We start from the raw sequence: 17,580 nt of genomic DNA, 5'->3' as shown, positions 1-17,580 counted from the left end.
AAATTCGACAGAAGCTTCGACATGGTTCTCTTGCACTGCACTCCCCATAAGGCGGTTCTTAGAACAGTCGCGTCAGCTTATTAAGAAAGTTTGCAGCATGATATTTCCAGATCGGTCTAATCAATGAAATCGTATGGCGCCTTGCAGTCAATGAAAAAGTGATAGATTGGGATCTAAAACTTTCGTCATTTCTAAAGGACCTGAAGGTGGTGGTCTATCTAATCTGTCTATAAAGTCCAACCAAAGTGCCTGACTAAAGTGTCGACTGGTAGATAGAAATGTTGAAATTACTCGATAGGGTAAAAACTCCTAATCTTGGATCACTACATCGTCGGGAACCGACGTGACTGCTAAACTTCAAGGATATTTTTTACATAAACGAAGGTTTATTTGAAATTGCGACTTTACTGGTTTATTCGTTGAAATAGCATTTACAGTTCATAATTGTTCGTCATAAGAAATTCACGGGGGTAGTCCCGTGGTACAGTCGCCGACTCTAACGACTTAATAACATGCCCGCCATGGGTTCAAGCCTATAATAGACCGTCCCTCCCTAACAAGGATTGACTATCCGGCTGCGTTGCGTGGTGATGAATTAAGCCGCAAAAGCCTTTATAGGCTGGGCATGTACGCGTAGGACGTTACGTCAAATAGAAAAAAAAGTAATTCACGAAGGAAACGAGACTAAATTTGATTTAGTTTAGTAGAACTAAATGACATTTGATAAACGATATAAAGACCAAACTCATGGTGGCAACATCAGCGAACCTAACAATAAATAATAATAACCTACGTAGAAGTGACGTTCAGATATGTGAACGCATTTTTGAAGTCGTCCCTGGATTCACCTATCTTGGGTCAAAGGTCAGCAACGACAATAGTATGGTAGCTGAGTTGCGTGCAAGGATACTGGCTGCCAACCTGTCTTTCTATAGCTTGAAAAATCAGTTCACCTCAAAAAACCTATCCCGACGGACGAAGCTGGAATCATATAACACCTATATAGTAGCGATACTCACATACGCCTCTGAGATATGAACACTGTCCAAATCTGAAGAAAACCCTATTAGCCGCTTTCGAGGGGGAAAAGTTCAGAAGGATACTTGGCCCCGTATGTGTGGAAGGACAATGGAGGAGCTGCTATATGTTTAATATGTTTAATATGTTTATTGATTAATCCATCGGGATCTTGAAGAATGTACTTAAATTAGTGCTTAAAGACTATGTAAGGTACATAAATCGATAGGGGAGAACTGGTGCACAAGAATAGAAAATGTATTTTGAAAATATAATTATTAGGTAAGTTGTGTCCTGAGTCTATCTCTAAAAACATCTCTAAAACGTGCAGCGTATCAAGATAGTATTAAGGACCGTCCCCCTGTATTAAGGATTGACTATCAACCTGCGTGATAATCAATTTAGTCTCGAATGCCTGTATAGGATGGGCATGTCCGCGTAGGACGTTATGCCAAATAGTAGAAGAAGAGTAATGTAGAGTCTCTAAAATTAGGATGAATCAATATGAAACTAACAAATTAAATTAACAAATATCATTATTAAAACATATAAATATTGAAATACATTTACATGAATTGATTAAAGTTGCAGTCTACTGATGAAACAATTCAATGGGCCTAAGCCTGCCTAAGTCACATTATGAGTTATTGGCTATCTGTGATAAGTAGGTGTACACATACCCATGCGCTCTGCGTATGGGTAGTTGGTCCATACTGGGCTTAAACGGACTATACCGAAGGGGACCTCTCCAAAATATTTACTAATGGCCTATTTTCGGATTAAATTTACTTTTCGTTAATTGATACTAGTTTGAAAACTGCACCTATCAATTCGAGTTCAAGAAACAATCGTCAAATTACGTTTGCCTTGTCAGCTAAATATAGCACATATCACTACAGAATCACCTTCAACATGGCTTGTTGCAAAAAATCATGGTCTAAATCTCACCAGACGTGATAATAACTAAATGTTTTAATTGCTCTATTTTTTATTGAGAAAGAACAGTTCAAAAAGGCCGTATTGCTTAGAATGAAACTCTATTATGATATAGTAACAAACTTTCTCGAAACTGTGCAAACATCTCTATGGGGGTTTCCTTTATATTCAATAAATATTTAAGAAGCTCTCATAACTAACGACTTTTTGGAATCCCTAGAATCTATATTTCTCTAAATTCCTAGAGCTAAATAATCTGGACAAAGCTGATTTGATTACTTCTTCTATTTGGCGTAACGTCCTACGCAGACATGCCGGCCTATACAGGCTTTCGAGACTTAATTCATTACCACCTAGCCGGATAGTCAATCCTTGCTACAGGGGGCATTCTGAAATTGCTAAAATCTAATGCTAATTCTAACCCCTACACTGGCAGCGAAACGAATCACTTTAAACAATGCATGTGCGAAACTTTCGTAACGTTCGATATGAAAATTCTTCGCAACACCGAATTTTCCACCGAAAAGAGAAAAGCCTCAGCCTGATTGGATGCAATGGGGAGGACTTTTCGAAAAGGCTTTTTCTGTCGCGCACTCTTCCTTTTTTCGCTCGCACTGTCTATCGCAGCCTGCGCGTTTTACCCGTTTGCCATCGAGGTAGGACAGTTTTGTCCCAACCGAAGCGCCCGTGTGCGTGCGTCAAAACTCGTGATCGAATGAATTGCCAACGCAATTGCTCGGCCAACAAAATTCCAACCTTCCAGCTCGTTTCCGGCGGTGTTGATTATCCGAGAGAGCAGCTCATTCGATGTACGTTTCGGCGTGGTGCTAAACTGGTGGCCAATACGATTACGCTACGGGCAAGCAAGTGAAAGAAAGGCCGTGGCCGTGTAATCATAAGAAGAAGAAAAACCCCCCCGAAAAGAAAAAGGAAGCAGGAAAAATTTGTTCGTGTGTTTGGGGCGTTAATGTAAAGTTATTGCGGTTGTGTTTGAAGTGTGATAAATGAAGTAGTTGTGCAAACGATGCAAGCGAGATAGCGAATTAGGCAGTTTGGGGCGCGCGCGTGAACGAGAGAAGAGAGAGGGTGAGAGAAAGAAAGAGAGAGAAGAAGAAAATGGCAAGGGCGAGTGATTAAGAGTGCGTGTGTGCATAAGAGAGAGAGAGAGAGAGAGAGAGAGCGAGAAAGCAAGAGATAGAGAGATAGCAGAGCGCGGCAAGCGGAACGGAGTAGGAAGTGAAGGAAAAAGAAGAGGCGGTAAAAGATTCGGTTGGTGATCGCGGCTCGCCCCAAAAGTACGTGTTGGAAAAGTGTGCTCCCCCTCCCTCGGTGAACCCCCGTGGCCACGCATGGTCAGGGTTGGTGCAGAGTTGCTTTGGTGAAAATGCTGCCGAGCTACCGTGCCCAGTGGAAAATGTCTGCGGCTACCGTGGATTGAAGGCCTGCTGCTGCTGCCAGTGTGCCTGCACGCAGATTTGCGTCCGCCCTGCTGCTGTAAAATGTACCTGTGCACGCGCCTCAGTTACAGTCGGAACGGGCATGGCCGGTGGTGAAACGGTGGTGAAAAAACAGGAAAATAGGCAAATTGGTGTGAATCTTCCCCCTCTCCAATAGCAGGTGCGTGTGTGCGTGAGCGAACGGAGCTGAAGGTGACAGTGGCTGAAACATTGATTAACGGGCGTCGAGGTTGACTTCGGCTAGAAAGTGGGTTCACTGTCTTGTCAGGCAGTGTATGGAGCAAAAAGAAAAGCGAAAAAAGCGGCCTAGTGCAAGTGTGGTTCTGGCTCAGCGAGATTCGGTCCAGTAGTGCGGCAGGAGTTGCTGCTGGCTGCTACTGGTTGGGTTCCGTGCGCTTCAATATCCCACGTTGCGTTCGAAACCACCGACTTGAGGGTGCGAGGAGACGAACCCGACTCGGCAGAGGGCTGGTGGGCTGCCTGCTGCTAAAGGCGTTGGTGGTGGCCGTGCTGGTCGGCAGTGCTGTGACAGCGGCAGGGGGGTGACGGGGGCGAGTCTTGGAGGAGGAAAATTCTGAGGAAAACAACGACCCGCAGTGCGTCTGCGCGCTTCCGAATGAGTGAAAAGCGATGAAGTGAACTGCCCTTCAGTGCCTGCCGCACACAACACATGCAATAATACGCGCACACACACACACACGGGCACACACTCACAGCATAGAATCGTTCATACCTATACTCCCAAGCTGACACTAGCTGCCACACCGACACACTCACACACATACACTCGCACAGACTAGCTAACGAGTGTCGGACAGCGCCTTTGCGCGAGGACGCATCTCAGTGGTTCAAGGGAAGGGGCAGGAAGGCGGCAGGATATTCGAAACTTGATTCAATCGATCGTTCAATTCGAACAGTGCGTGTCGGCGATGGCAGAGTGCTCCAGTGAAGCGGGTCGGCGCTATCTTTCACCGCGCTACGTCGGAGGCGCTGCACGGTAGTGCGCTCGCGAGGGGCCGTGGCCGGAAAATCCCGAGCGTTTCGAGGACCCGTGCGGACGGGTACGCGGTGGGCCCGCGGTACGCGCAGGTTGCCGCGGTGTTACTGACCGGTGCACGGACACCAGCCCGGATCGGCCCTGGTGCAGTGGGGCGTGGAGTTTGTGTGTGCGTGTGTGGGCTTGTGCGGGGGAGGGGGGAGGAGTGCAGTTCCACGTGCGTGTGTGTCGACGGATGATGGAGCCGGGCGTAGCGGTCATCCCATCGCCTGCACTGTCGTCGTCGCTGTCGTCCGGACTGCTGTGAGCATATTGGGGCGGATTGGCGTGTGTTTGCGGAACTAGGCGGAAGGAATTAGCTAATCACGCGGGGCGACCGCCGTCGTGCACGCCGCACGACCGTCCTCCGGCGACTACAATTTCCGGTGGGCAGGTGCCGACGGATGTCGCGTTTATCGCCAGCGAGTGTCGATGCAGCGAGGGGGCTCAAAACAGTGCCCCCTAGGTCACTCTTTTGAGGCATGTCGTAATGGCAAGGGAGGTAGGTATCAAGTGTCAGGACTTGTGCAGCCCCAGTGGTTCGAAACCTCCAACTCCGCAACAGTGTCATAACCTGTGAACGTGAACATTTGGTGCTCCCGGTTCTCGCTACTACTGCTATTGCTGCTGCTGCGGATACTTCTACTACTGCTGGTGCTACTGGCTGTTGGCGTAATATCCTCTAGACGGCCGTTTCGAGCGACACACTTTGATCGCGTTTGGGTGTGAAATACGGGTAGTTTTTTTGTTGTAGCTGTTATTGCAGAAGTGCGCTTTTTCGGCGTAGCTCTCGCTCCCGTGGCCATTTTTTCGCCCACTCTCGCTCTACCCTTCAGAGAGTCGGAGGTTTTCGGCGAGCAAAGGGTCCGGCCCGAGCCCGATCACTACCACGACCTGCTTGACAGCGTCCGTGGGCGGGTGAAAAGGTTAATGAAAACAATCCCAGTTGACTACCCTGCCGTTGACAGATGGAAGTAATCGCATAAGTATGCTTATGCGGTCGGTGCGCTGCCGTAGGTGCTGTCAAAACATGGCCCTCGGTCCTCGGTATATCCAGTGGGACGTACCGCGATCAACCATGCAAGCAACAAAAAGCAGCGTGCAACGACGATTCATAGTGAATGGGTGTCAATTGCGGTGCTGCTGTAGATTATTTAACACAGACCAGCCCATCTTGACCGTTGCAAATCACGCTTTGCAGGATAGACTATTAGACTAGCTTGATTTGTTAAGTACTTGTAAATAATAATTGGAATTCTGTGGCTAAACCTAAAAAAAACTTGTGTCCCTGGATTTAATATGCAAGCTCTTCCTCGAAGATCTTTGGATATGCATTTTGGAAGAAACGATTAAAGCAGTGCCTGCTAATACAATAGTAGTTTCATTCAAAACCATCTAAACATACTGGTAAATGGATCGATTTGTGTTGATGTCTTTCAGTGTGACTAACCTGGACTCGCGTTACATGTGTGCAGTGAACAGAAGTTGTCCTAGGACTCTAACGCGATACCGTACCTGCATGCCACTGCTGCCAAAGCCATCCTATAAGTATTTTCACATGAATATGACATGCAGATGATCAGAAGTGCAGGTAGATATTGGTGTGAAGAGAGTTACAAAAAACTCCGTGTGGGAGCTCATAACAAGAGCCAAGGAGAGCGTCAATGTTTTAAAGAGAGAGATATAAATAGAGACAGAGAAAGAGAGAGAGCGAGAGCAAGGGAGCGAGCTGGAGAACTCAAAGAGATCTTTGATGGAATCTCTGTCGGAGCGAACTGAGTGACTGTTGGAAAATGGGAGCACTCAAGAACGAGAGTGTGAGAAGAGTGCACATGGGATAGGTCAGAATGTGACTAGCTGGAGGCTGGAATGTTGGAGGCTCTCTGGAAAATCAGGATATCTCTTTTCACACGCTGTTTGATTGCGGTTAGTGGTGTGCGTGTGTGTATTCGTAATTTCGGGATAGGAAAAGGAAGAATGGATAACCCGTTTTTCTCTCTCTCTGCTGGAGCACGGGAGAGAGGCGATGGTCGTGGTGCTAGTGGGGTTCCGTTTTCGGTATATAGGGATTGTAAATTTATTGCATTGCAAGCGCTACTTTGTCCGAAACGAGGTTACACGACCGCGTTACCGTAAACGACCGACTGTCGATGCCAACTTTCGGTCATGAGGGCAGTGCACTTTGTGTCATCGCGCCGTAGCAATCGTTCTCGAGGTCGAGGTGCGCTCCATCGTGGCTGTGCTGTGCGTTTCGTTGCTTGGGCTGGGCTGGAATTCCGCCACGCAGCGATGTACACTACGAATTGTTTGGCTTTACATTACCGCAAAAGTATCGAGTTTTCAGGGCTATTCGATCACACTCAGCACAGTTGCACACTTTCTTCCTGTCCATTGTGCCAGTGAGCTGAAGCAGCGCAGACACACAATTGTGTTTCGTGTGAAGTACGCGAGTGGAAATGGTCCTTCTATCGATATAGGGCAGTGCTTCTATCGATGGTCGGGCTGTAGGATCTGTGATGGCGATAAGCCACGTAGAGAAACGATAAGATTCGAACCGCGTAGTGGCACGTGAAGTCATCTTTGCCCTTTGCCTGGACTTTATCTGTTAGTTAGCAGTGTCTGAAAAACGGTTCGACCATTAAAACACTTCCGAAGAAGCTTTTGGGTACCATCGTGGTTAACAGTAGGCTCACTGGGACGCGTGTAACGGTGCTTTTGTTCCTATAAATCCGAAAAAAGGAGAATTTAGAGAAGCAGCTGGCGAACGTATAGCAGCAAGTGGCAGTTCGTAGTGCAAAATGTAGGGCAAATCAGTGTGGCGTCTGGTGTATGTAGTTGTATCCCTCCCTCAAACTCCCTTTACGAGTGTATATAGTACATACTACAGAACCTTCCTAGCCATTCTAGCCACCCTAACCTTTCAGTGCCTCCAGTAAGCGCTCAATTCTGCCATCAACGAATAGCGGGAGAGTTTTCCAATCCTTTTTTTTTCTTCCCGCTGTGCCCGTTGAGTGAGATAGAAAGGCCAAGAAGAGCCGATGCTGGTGCTGCGAGTTGTTCTGTGTTATGTGAACGCTGGTTGGTACTTGCAAACGGGCACATGCGGCCAAAGTCAGGGGCCAGCCAGCACTAGCACAGATTGGTGAAATCGACTACGGCAGTAGTCATTGGAATTTGTTGTTTTCTGTTGTTATACGTTCTCTGTGCACGAAAGTACAACACAAAATTGGAAACCAAACTGTGCTTAAAGACTGTGTCATCCCGGGTGTTACCTTTGTGTTCTGTTTTAGATGTAGTTTGGAGCGACCTGTTAACGGTGCTTAATAGTTACTTACGGAAAGGATGTTCCTGCTGTACTGTAGCCTACTGAAAATAAAGTGCAAGTTTACGAATGATGACGTTAAGGATTTCAAACTCTACTCCCTGTGATAGAAGCGATGTGCATCGGATTTGTACATTGGGTGGTATTAGTAGGGTAAAATTGGTTTACGAAGCCAACCGTTTACAATCCATCTTCCCAATGCTGATCACCAATCTGCCACCGGAACACTTGAACTTGTGGCATGAGTGAGAGCGTGTTCCGAGCCTTGTTTCGAGCTGCACGATTGCCCTAGTTCGTGTTTGCACCTACTGAAACGGCCAAAGCTGTTGTTATCCGCGCGCCTGATACTAAGAGACCTTACAATTGCCAAAGGTGCTAGTTGATGCAACATCGATAGGAACCCAACAATGACTACGGAGAGGAAAGGATAAAACATAAGACTGCAGGAAAAAAAACTGCCGTCACACAAACAAAGCAAATAAAGCTAAATCAAAACTCCGCAGCAAGCTACTCCTCGGTATACCAAAGAAATGCAGCACAATGTGAAAGTTTTCTTTTTTTTGGTATGATCTTCGAGCGGCTGTGGAACCGGAATGCTTCACACGCCCGTAGGGCATCAATCCAGGGGCAGTGTCAATAGCAGCAGCAGCAGCAGCATCATCATCACCAGCAGCAGAAGCAGTAGTAGTAGCAGTAGCTAAAACAAACACAGCCTGCACACTACGGTGTGCATCGATTTGTTCGTTTGTGAGTGCAACCTCCGCGTTTGTGTGTGTGTAGCGTTGAAGATGTGGTCTGCAGCGTTATGTACATTGGGCGTTTCGAAACCGATTTGGGGCTGCAACTGTTTGAACTTTCGCCAAGGAATGTCCGTGGTACGTGGTACTGCTACTGCCCCACCCAAGCGGTTGCCTCAGCCTTTTGGAAAGCAAGCCAAAGCACACTCAAAACTACTTTAATTAGAACCTCCCCAATCCTACCCCCTGCCACCATAAACTGCCTCCCGCATCTTGCCAAAAGGTCAGAGCAGCTTGCCTGGATTGACCGATTGGCACTGGCGATACGGCAGCAAGGCATGGTGATTCGGTGTAGGTGTGTGTGTGTGTGTGTGTGTGTAGGCTGCGATGCTGAGAGCTACAACCCCGGTGAGGCAAAAGGCGTAATTTATCATCACTATATCTGTATGCTTCATTTCCCATTTGCTTTCCGCAGGAGTCTCGTGGCAAGAGGCCTTTAAAAATCTGGGACAGTTGGCGCAATGTCCGTAAAGGTCTCGTAGTAGGTAGCTTCGAGGAGCTAATAGTTAGAGGTACGTGGCCGCTGAGAAATACTAGCTCTGATACCCGCCACTCGATGGTGGCCGGACCGGGGCCGGGTGGTCAGGTGATGAGCAGCACGGTGTGGACGTGGTTTTATTTGCTTGTTTCCCGATGTTACTGGACATCTTCATAGGATCATTGCAGCGACGACAAATGATTGTGAATCTGTGCTAAACCTGCATAAAAAATATCCCCCTGTTGAAAAACAGGGGAAAATATCGAACAAAAAAAAAGTCAACTTATGATATAAAAGGAATAAAAAGTGCATATACACACGCGTTTGCTCTCATGTCGCCGTACACATCCTAAGGACATCCTTCCCTGCCCTGCCCCTGCTAGTGCTCAATAACTCGTCCAAAGCGAGTGCACACGGGCAGGAAACAGCACGAAACGAAGTGGGGCTGACACTCGGGTGAGTAGAATGCAAGTGACCGAGTAATGGAAAGTAGGCCAAACTAGGACACAGCGAAACTGCCATTGCCAATTATGACTGGATAAGCGCGACGAGAGGGCAGCACGCGGGAAAAGCAAGCAACGAAAGCAGCACAGCGTGTGCCATTCTCAGCAAGACATCAGAGAGACTGTGTACGTGTGCGTGAAATCTAGAGAGGGAGAGAGAGATAATGGAGAGTAGAGTTCTGGAAGCAGAGTACGTGAACACGACGGTACATAGAGAGCATCAAAATCCTTACTGCAGGAGTAAAACTCAACCCCGCTCTTCAAAAGAGAAGCGCAGAGGGCGAGACGACCGCCAGAGCGTCCCAGAGTGTAAAAGAGTGCTCAATTCACTCAACTGAAAGGTAATAGAAAATGAGTGGAATCCCTTTTTTCACGTGTGGGTGGATTGAAGCAAAAAGTTCTCTCCCTGTCACACACTCGCTCTCTCTCCAATTCTGAGGATGCTGAGGATGATCCTTTCGTGAGTCTCTGCTGAGCATTGAGCGACTCTCACGTTTCGCAAAAATGTGAAAAATTGTCCGATCCGCTACCACTACGGCCTACACATACACACAGCAATCGTCGACCATTCTGCTATCAAGGAACGTTGCAAAAGGTGCAATTATTCACACCTCGAAGTAAGTGGCCATCAAACATCAAAACAGTTCTGGGCGTATTGTTCCTAACAGTTTAGAAGCGATTGATTAATCTCGATGGTGGTATTGTGGTCGTCCGAGTCAGGGCAAATCTCGGTGAGTTTGGTTACATATCGGACTCGCTTCGAACTCCGAGGTTCCACCGATAACGTGAAGAAAGTAACTGCGGCAGAAAAAATCACACCACAGTCTGAGAAAAAAACAGATCATTACCACACCGTGCTGCATCATCAGCCTCACCAAACTCCTCCTACGATTAATGTGGATGTACAGAAAAACGTTCTCTCCTCAATGTTGGCTGTCTAAACCCCTAGCTGACTCTTGTTTTCTCAAATGTGTTTCCTTTGCCTTTGCATGCTACCGATATAGGAAAAGATAAATTAGGAGTGCCAGCCTCCGAGCCCGTGCGATTGGTGTTGGAATGCGATGGCACACAGGTGGAGGATGGCGAGTATTTCAGGACGTTAGCGAATAATACCGTTCTGCTTCTGCTGCGGCAAGGTGAACGTTGGTATCCTACGGGTGTGGATGTAATTAAAGCTGGTAAGTTTTACCGCGGCCACGGAGGTGAATCGACCAGATGGTAGGCATCGTTATTTTTACTAAAATATCTTCTTTTTTTGTTGTTGTTTGCAGCAATATCAGCAATACCAAAGATCGTTTGCGAAACTATACATGCATTGGAGCTGCAGGATGAAACACCCTCCTGGAAGATTATGGATAACAAGGGTCGAGTCACAGTTGTGTTGCATTGGGATCAGCGGCAAGGCGGCGGCCAAGGGGGCGGCGGCGGAGGCGGCAGCAGTAGTAGCGGAGGCCCGGGCGGTTCCAGCATCGGGCTAAGCAACGGTCCGACGTCGGACAAGTTTTCGCCGTCGAAGAAGAGCCTGTCGACGCAGAACTCGATCGACAAGTCGTCCGTGTCGAGCCAGCCTCGCTTCCCCAGTCCGCAAATTACCGTGATCAACCACGATGATCCCCAGTCGCAGATGTACCATTCGGCCCGGCGGCTGTCCAAGCAGGGCGGCTCGTTCGACAGTGCGGTCGGGGCGGTGCACGTGCACACGCCCGAGTGTGCGCACCACGCGCACATGCCTACGCGGGCCGGCAGCCCCGGCGCGACCGAGTGTGACTTTCACTGCTGCGCCCTGCACGAGGAGGGGCGCAAGATTGCGGTGCACAAGAATGTGGCCACCTCGCCCATACAGGACGGCTCTGCCAGCCCGCAGCCGCCCCCGAGCAGCCTGTCGGACAGCCGGCGCACCTCCACGACCAAGGGGCACGTGCGCTTCCTGGACATTGGGCCCGAGCGGGACAGCTCCGAGAGCGAAACGGAGAACACCGTGATGGAGGACGAGACGGTGACGTCCGAAAAGTTTCTGCTGCTCATCGACCAGCTGTCCGTCGACCAGAAGCGGCACCTCAGCATCAAGGACATCGGCATCATACTGGAGCGGCTGAGCTCGAAGATACTCGACGTCGAGCGGTTGGATCGCGAGAGCGAGTCCGACGATTGCTACAACTGGACGATCAAGGCGACGATACGCGGGGACGCGCTGCGCGAGCTAGGTGTTATTTACAATGGAAACTATTACGCAATATCAGAGCATCCGGGCTACAAGGAGGAGAACGAGGAGAACGGCGAGGATGCGGAGGAGGAGGACGAGGATAGGTTATAAAATCCGCAACCTGGTTGCTTGAGCGGGGGCGGCTCGCGGTTGCAGATAAGCCCTCTGTAAGCCACCGAATGTTGGTCAATGCGCCCTGTGTTGGCAGGCCGCGCACCACCTGGTGCCGGCGCGGTGCGCGCCATTCCTAGTGATTATCTTTATATTTAGCCGCTAGTAGCAGCGCCACCCATTTGCCGCACCACCTGGGTCACCTCTGGCCAGGGGAACCACTCCACCCCCCCCCTCCCTCCCTCCCTCCCTCCCTGCCCCCTCCCACGGAGGTAGTGCTAACTGTGCTAGGGCGGGCAATTGTTTTGGAACGGGGTGGAATTCAGGGAACGGAAACCCTAATATTAGCATATTAGCTATGTTTGTGTGTATGTGTGTGTGTATGTGAGTGTGCACGTGTATGCCGGAGAATTTTGTACCCTTTGTTCGAGAGAGAGACCGAGTGCGCTACAGGAGGGAAGGGGATTGTAGGCGGAAGCAGCAATCACACGGACAGACAAACCACACCTCCTCACGCACACGTAGCAGCAAAACAAACCGAAAAGAAACACATCCAACTACTGTGTAGCATTTTGTACGGCGTACGATTCATCGTTCAGGATCGGGCAGGCGATCGGTTCCTCGATCCGTAGTCGATTAGCCAGTCAGTCGCATAAAACGAGCTAGTTGAGAAGGGGGAGGGGGGACGGCAAACAAGTGCCAAAGGAGAAGTGACTCATTCATCACCCCAGTTCGGAAAGCCGGGTGAAACGAAGACACACACACACACGCTCAACAATTGCATCAAATTGCTCCAGTTTATCCACCAAGTGCAGTTCAAGCTAAAATGCGCCAGCGAATGACCTGACTAGGCGACAAAAAACACGAAAAAACTTGGTTATTCTAGTTCAAATAAAAAAAAAACAAATAATAATTAAACCCCCTCCCTCTCCATAAGGAAAAACAAACACGAACGACACACACACACACAAGACAACACAAAACTGGGCTAGCGCCAGAGTGAGAACTCGTTAATATAAAGTAAAACTCGAATAAAAACCTTACAATGATAAACAAAGCAAAACAAAAGTAAAGTAAACGACGCACTGCACGCCATAATAGCCAAACTATAAGGCATCAAACAAAAACAAACTTAAACAAACAAAAAAAAAACATGAACATAATAAAAAAACAACAACCGGCATGAGTGTAGTAGAAATGAGAACAATGTTTTTAAAACGCTGCCAGTTACGAAAGTAAATTATAACGAACAATAGTGACAAACAAAGATGTCGAATTGCAAACAAGTGGGAGAGAAAACAAAAAATGGACGCGAATATCAAACACGATAGACATTCGTATCGTTACAAGCAAGCAAAACAAAAAAAAGAAAATAAATGCCGAAGGTGGTGTTGTGCAGCATAGCAAACGAATAACAGAACACATTCAAATGTTATAATGAGCTGCAATCACAATACAAACGAATTGGACTTAGAAAAGGTCAGGGTTGACGGAGGGACAAAAACAAAAAAAATAAACCGCACATCATTGTAATCATTACCTAGAAAAGAAACTAACGAAAAAGTATTACTAAGCTGTGGCGATCGGAGGGGTGGTAGAGTATAACATAAAACGAAGCAATTAAATTAAAAGGAAGAAGCGAAAGAAAAACAGAACAAAAGTCAAACTTTAAAACTGGCACTGTGAAAGAGAAGAAAACTAAGACATAAAGAAAATCCACGAATCATACAAACGAAATATCGTAAACGGACGTCGTATGGTCGGGTTAGCTTGTTATTAAAAACAAACAAAAACCTACAAAAAGTATAAATCATTGGATTGGACTTGAACCGGGAGCGATCGTGTATCGAACACTTGTAGCTGAACGAAGACATAAAAAATAAAATGAGGGTTATAAAACCAGTGTGCGAATGCAACAAGAGGACAATTTCAAGCAAGTAGGGTAAACAGCCGTACTAGACTAGATTTATTTGTAAAGTATATAGGAAGTGCAAGTGGAAGCAGGAGTAACGGGAAACCAGAATACTACTTGCACGATGCCGTTAAAACACATCTAATTCGATGATAGAATTTGAATAAATTTCAAATAACCGCAACCCCATACTAAGAACAGCTGGGCGTGATTTAATTTAAACAAAACACTTAGCAATCGTAACCCGATAGAGACGTGCTCGTTAGTGGCAAAAAATACACTGACACACAGAAAAAGAAAACCGAAACCAAACATGCAACCCTGATTAGACAGGCAACGGCTGGATCAGCTCACTAAACAGCGACACAAACACACAAAAGATAGACACTTAATAGTACGAAAACCTTTAATTGCAAAAGTTTTTTGCCGAGATATGCAAGCGTAGAAGAGTCTCAGTTAAGCCAGTTGTTATAATGAGTGAATACAGTTGAACAAACATTGACAGCAGCAGAGGAAAAGAAACGCTACAGAGACAGAAGTGAGAAACATAGACCGAAAAAAAAACAAAACAAAACAAAACAAAAAGTAATAATAAATAATAACAAAACTATAGAGCTCGGCAGCCCGCAACGCAACTACAAACGTGCCATCAAGGACACTATGGTAATCTAATTGAGTATTTGAAGATAATCGTACAACATGACACCTTTTCCCGCTCCAGTTCCCATTCCCTCCAGAAAATTATACGCTCCCCTAAATCCTCAAAACAAACAAATGTAATGGAAAACAAATGACGTTCTTACTTGCACCACTACCACAACACGAGAGTTTAATCGAACAAACAAACAAAAAAACCAAGAAAAACCCCAAATAAAACAAAGATTTAGAAAAAAAACATAAATTGCCTATCAAACTGGGTGGCAAAACAGATAACGCAAAAAACACAAAATAAAAAACAAAAAAACACACACACACAACCACACACTAACCAAGATAGGATTCAGACCCAGCACCGGTGTATGCGATTAATGGTATATGGTACGTTGCTGGGTACTGGAACCGCTTTGGGTAAAATAATATATATTATATTATTGGTAAATGAGTATTTGGAGCAGATGTTATCATCGACGGGCATGCGTTCCATGATGATGCTACAAATAAACTTGTTGAAGGAGTCGTGTGTTGAAGGGGGAGGAGAAGGGGGAGGAGAAGGAGGAGGAGTAAAAAAATGCAATAATCAGTCAGACACGTCAGTCACGCGTACACTTTTTTCGGTGAAAATACGTACACTGCGAGAGCAGCAAATCAGTGGGAACCAGCCCCGTTTGGAGCTGGAAGTTGCCAATCAGGACGCAGCAGATATTTACGTTTGCCTGTATTTCTTGTTTGTACACTCAATCACCCCCAAACACTTACACATACAAACACAGTGAACACACTTAGTGAAAATGGCATTGTTTGGCACCGGTGCAGGAGGGAGTGGAAGCGTTTTGCGCCTCGAAGTGGCGAAACACTATAGCGCGGTGGTTTCGGAAAATTGGAATCGAAATAAAAAAAAAAAACAAAACGTAAATGTATTAGAAAGTATGCACATATGCACATATTGCTGTGTATACGTGTATGTGAAATTATGCATGTACATGTGTATATTTGTATGTATGTGTGTGTGTAGAGGTGTATGTATGTGTGCGATCGAGGGGGAGGGGGGAGAGAGAGAAGTCGGTAGAAAGGGGCGAGCTTGAAAGAGGATTAATACTGGACTGGGTGCAATCTGTGGCCGTTTTGGGGCGTAAGAGTCTACCGTTTGCTACTAAAGTTCACTACAGTTGCAACTGATCAGGCTTGAATGCGTACATTGGACTGCACTGCGTAACGTCTGCACCGAGCGTCTTCTTTCCTCGTAGTTCTGGTGACGGTTGCTGCTGTTAATTTGCATGTGCGTGTATGTTTTTCAGTAACAGTCTTCTTTTCTATCAACTATTAGACTCACACACACACACACACACACACACACACACACACACACACACACACACACACACACACACACACACACACACACACACACACACACACACACACACACACACACACACACACACACACACACACACACTCACTCACACACACACACACACACAGACACAGACACACACAGACACACACTTACACTCAGACACAAACAGTACCTGTTTAACAAAAGTTGCAGAGCGAAGGCGCTGTGTAGCCCTTCATTTGCATGCTAGTCCGCTAAGGGATGGAATTTTACGTTTATTCGTAACAGAAAAGAGCCCCCGTCTCCTTGGCGCATCGTGAAATAGACTTACTTACTGTTTAAGTTAATAATAGTGTACCACTGCCATTAGTTATCATGTAAATCGCATCAGGGTCGGGAAGAATCTATTTTTTTTTTTTATAAAATTATGATGAAAATCTCTCTGATGGTTTTTAAAGGTGTTTGCTGTTATTGAGCCACCAATAGCATTTATTTGGCCAATAATTTATATTAAAGGAAGTACAAACACTCCCATACGCACATTCATTACTTACGCAAGAGCACTGGAACATCGTTTGTTCAACGTAAATGCATTATCGCTAAAGAAGCATCTGCAGTTAAGACGCCTTAGGTCGGATCATTGTCAACGAGGGTGTGTGTGTTCGCTTCAAAAACCTGTTTCGTGATTGACTGCCAGTATTCCTATCTTTTGTCACCTCAATTTGCCAAAAACGCATGTCTGCCATATATCTATCCTGTGCCAAATGCTACATGTAGTCTGATGAAGGTAGAGAGACGAAGAAACTTTTGTTTTGCCTAGCTCGAGGATATTTAGTACGATAATAAGAATAATGGCTTTTGTTACTTTTGTATGTACCGGCTATCCGTTTTTATAGTATTAATTTATTCTTGAACGATTCATTGAATGGTATGGATTGGTTTTGTTTTCATCAGATGCACAAGAATGTCCGTAACGAGAGTGAGTTGAGCTTTATCAAGATCGTACGGCAGCACTCGATTCGACACACCGGTTGTCTCTTTGCTGTGTAATCAGAATCGGGAGTGGAAGTAATAAACAAATAGGAACAAATCTTGTCACAGTGTACATGAATGGATACGTTACTTTGTTAATCCATTGTATGTATAATGAGTACCCGGTTTAAAACAGTAACAAACAAAACCAAACAATCTTTATCATCGGTGTAGTCGTGTGTTGGGCTCCAATCAAGCCGGGCGGAGATGGCCTACCATAATCCGTCACTTTGGTTGCTACTGCTTCTTGCGTGATGCAACGTGTACGCGAAACATCTTACCAACTACCAGCCTACAGTTTGATGGAATTTAGTTACAATTTTACGTAAAAAAAAACACTACGTCTCCTTCTGTACTGTGCAGCAGCAACATTCCAGACAGAAAAATGGAAATTTTATACGTATTTATTTTTGCTTGAATAATATGTTTAAGCCACATCCAAAAAAGAACCATCGTGTTCGGTTTAAATGTTATCGGGGCGTTGCTCAAATTAGGAGCAAAACACGCACGCCAAGCAACGTGACTAATACAACAAATCATTGAATACATAAATAGGTACTGATTCGTAAAAAACATACACAAAAAGAACATATTAATTTGAAAGCAGGTGGGGAAACGTCAAGTGAGAAACTGCTAATACGTATGATTCCGACAAGAACGGAACGATACAAACGAGCAACGTACCTAAGTAGGGGGGGAAATCAATTGGCCAGTGAGCAGTAAACCCTGCCCAATGATCGCGGGAAAATCGGATGTGTTGTGCTATCTTGTCCCGGTGAA

At 46.2% G+C, this 17,580-nt stretch overlaps 1 protein-coding gene across 4 annotated transcripts; it reads left to right on the top strand.

Annotated features, from left to right (window-relative positions):
- The first annotated feature begins 2,567 nt into the window (after positions 1–2,567).
- On the top strand, positions 2,568–14,380 carry LOC1274969 (uncharacterized). Of its 4 annotated transcripts, none has more exons than XM_061643117.1 (5): positions 5,579–6,667; positions 7,737–8,643; positions 8,981–9,077; positions 10,551–10,724; positions 10,818–14,380. In XM_061643117.1, the coding sequence occupies exons 2-5, from the start codon at positions 8,557–8,559 to the stop codon at positions 11,858–11,860; spliced, it is 1,401 nt and encodes a 466-aa protein (XP_061499101.1). In that variant the 5' UTR covers positions 5,579–6,667; positions 7,737–8,556; the 3' UTR covers positions 11,861–14,380. The 4 variants fall into 4 exon arrangements, with proteins under 4 accessions (XP_061499103.1, XP_061499101.1, XP_061499102.1 ...); XM_061643118.1 differs by having other exon boundaries at positions 5,579–6,737; XM_061643116.1 differs by having other exon boundaries at positions 5,579–6,775.
- Positions 14,381–17,580: the final 3,200 nt, after the last annotated feature.

Source organism: Anopheles gambiae, chromosome 2, assembly GCF_943734735.2.
Source record: "Anopheles gambiae chromosome 2, idAnoGambNW_F1_1, whole genome shotgun sequence".
NCBI lineage: Eukaryota > Metazoa > Arthropoda > Insecta > Diptera > Culicidae > Anopheles > Anopheles gambiae.
This window is presented reverse-complemented; position numbering and strand designations above follow the sequence as displayed.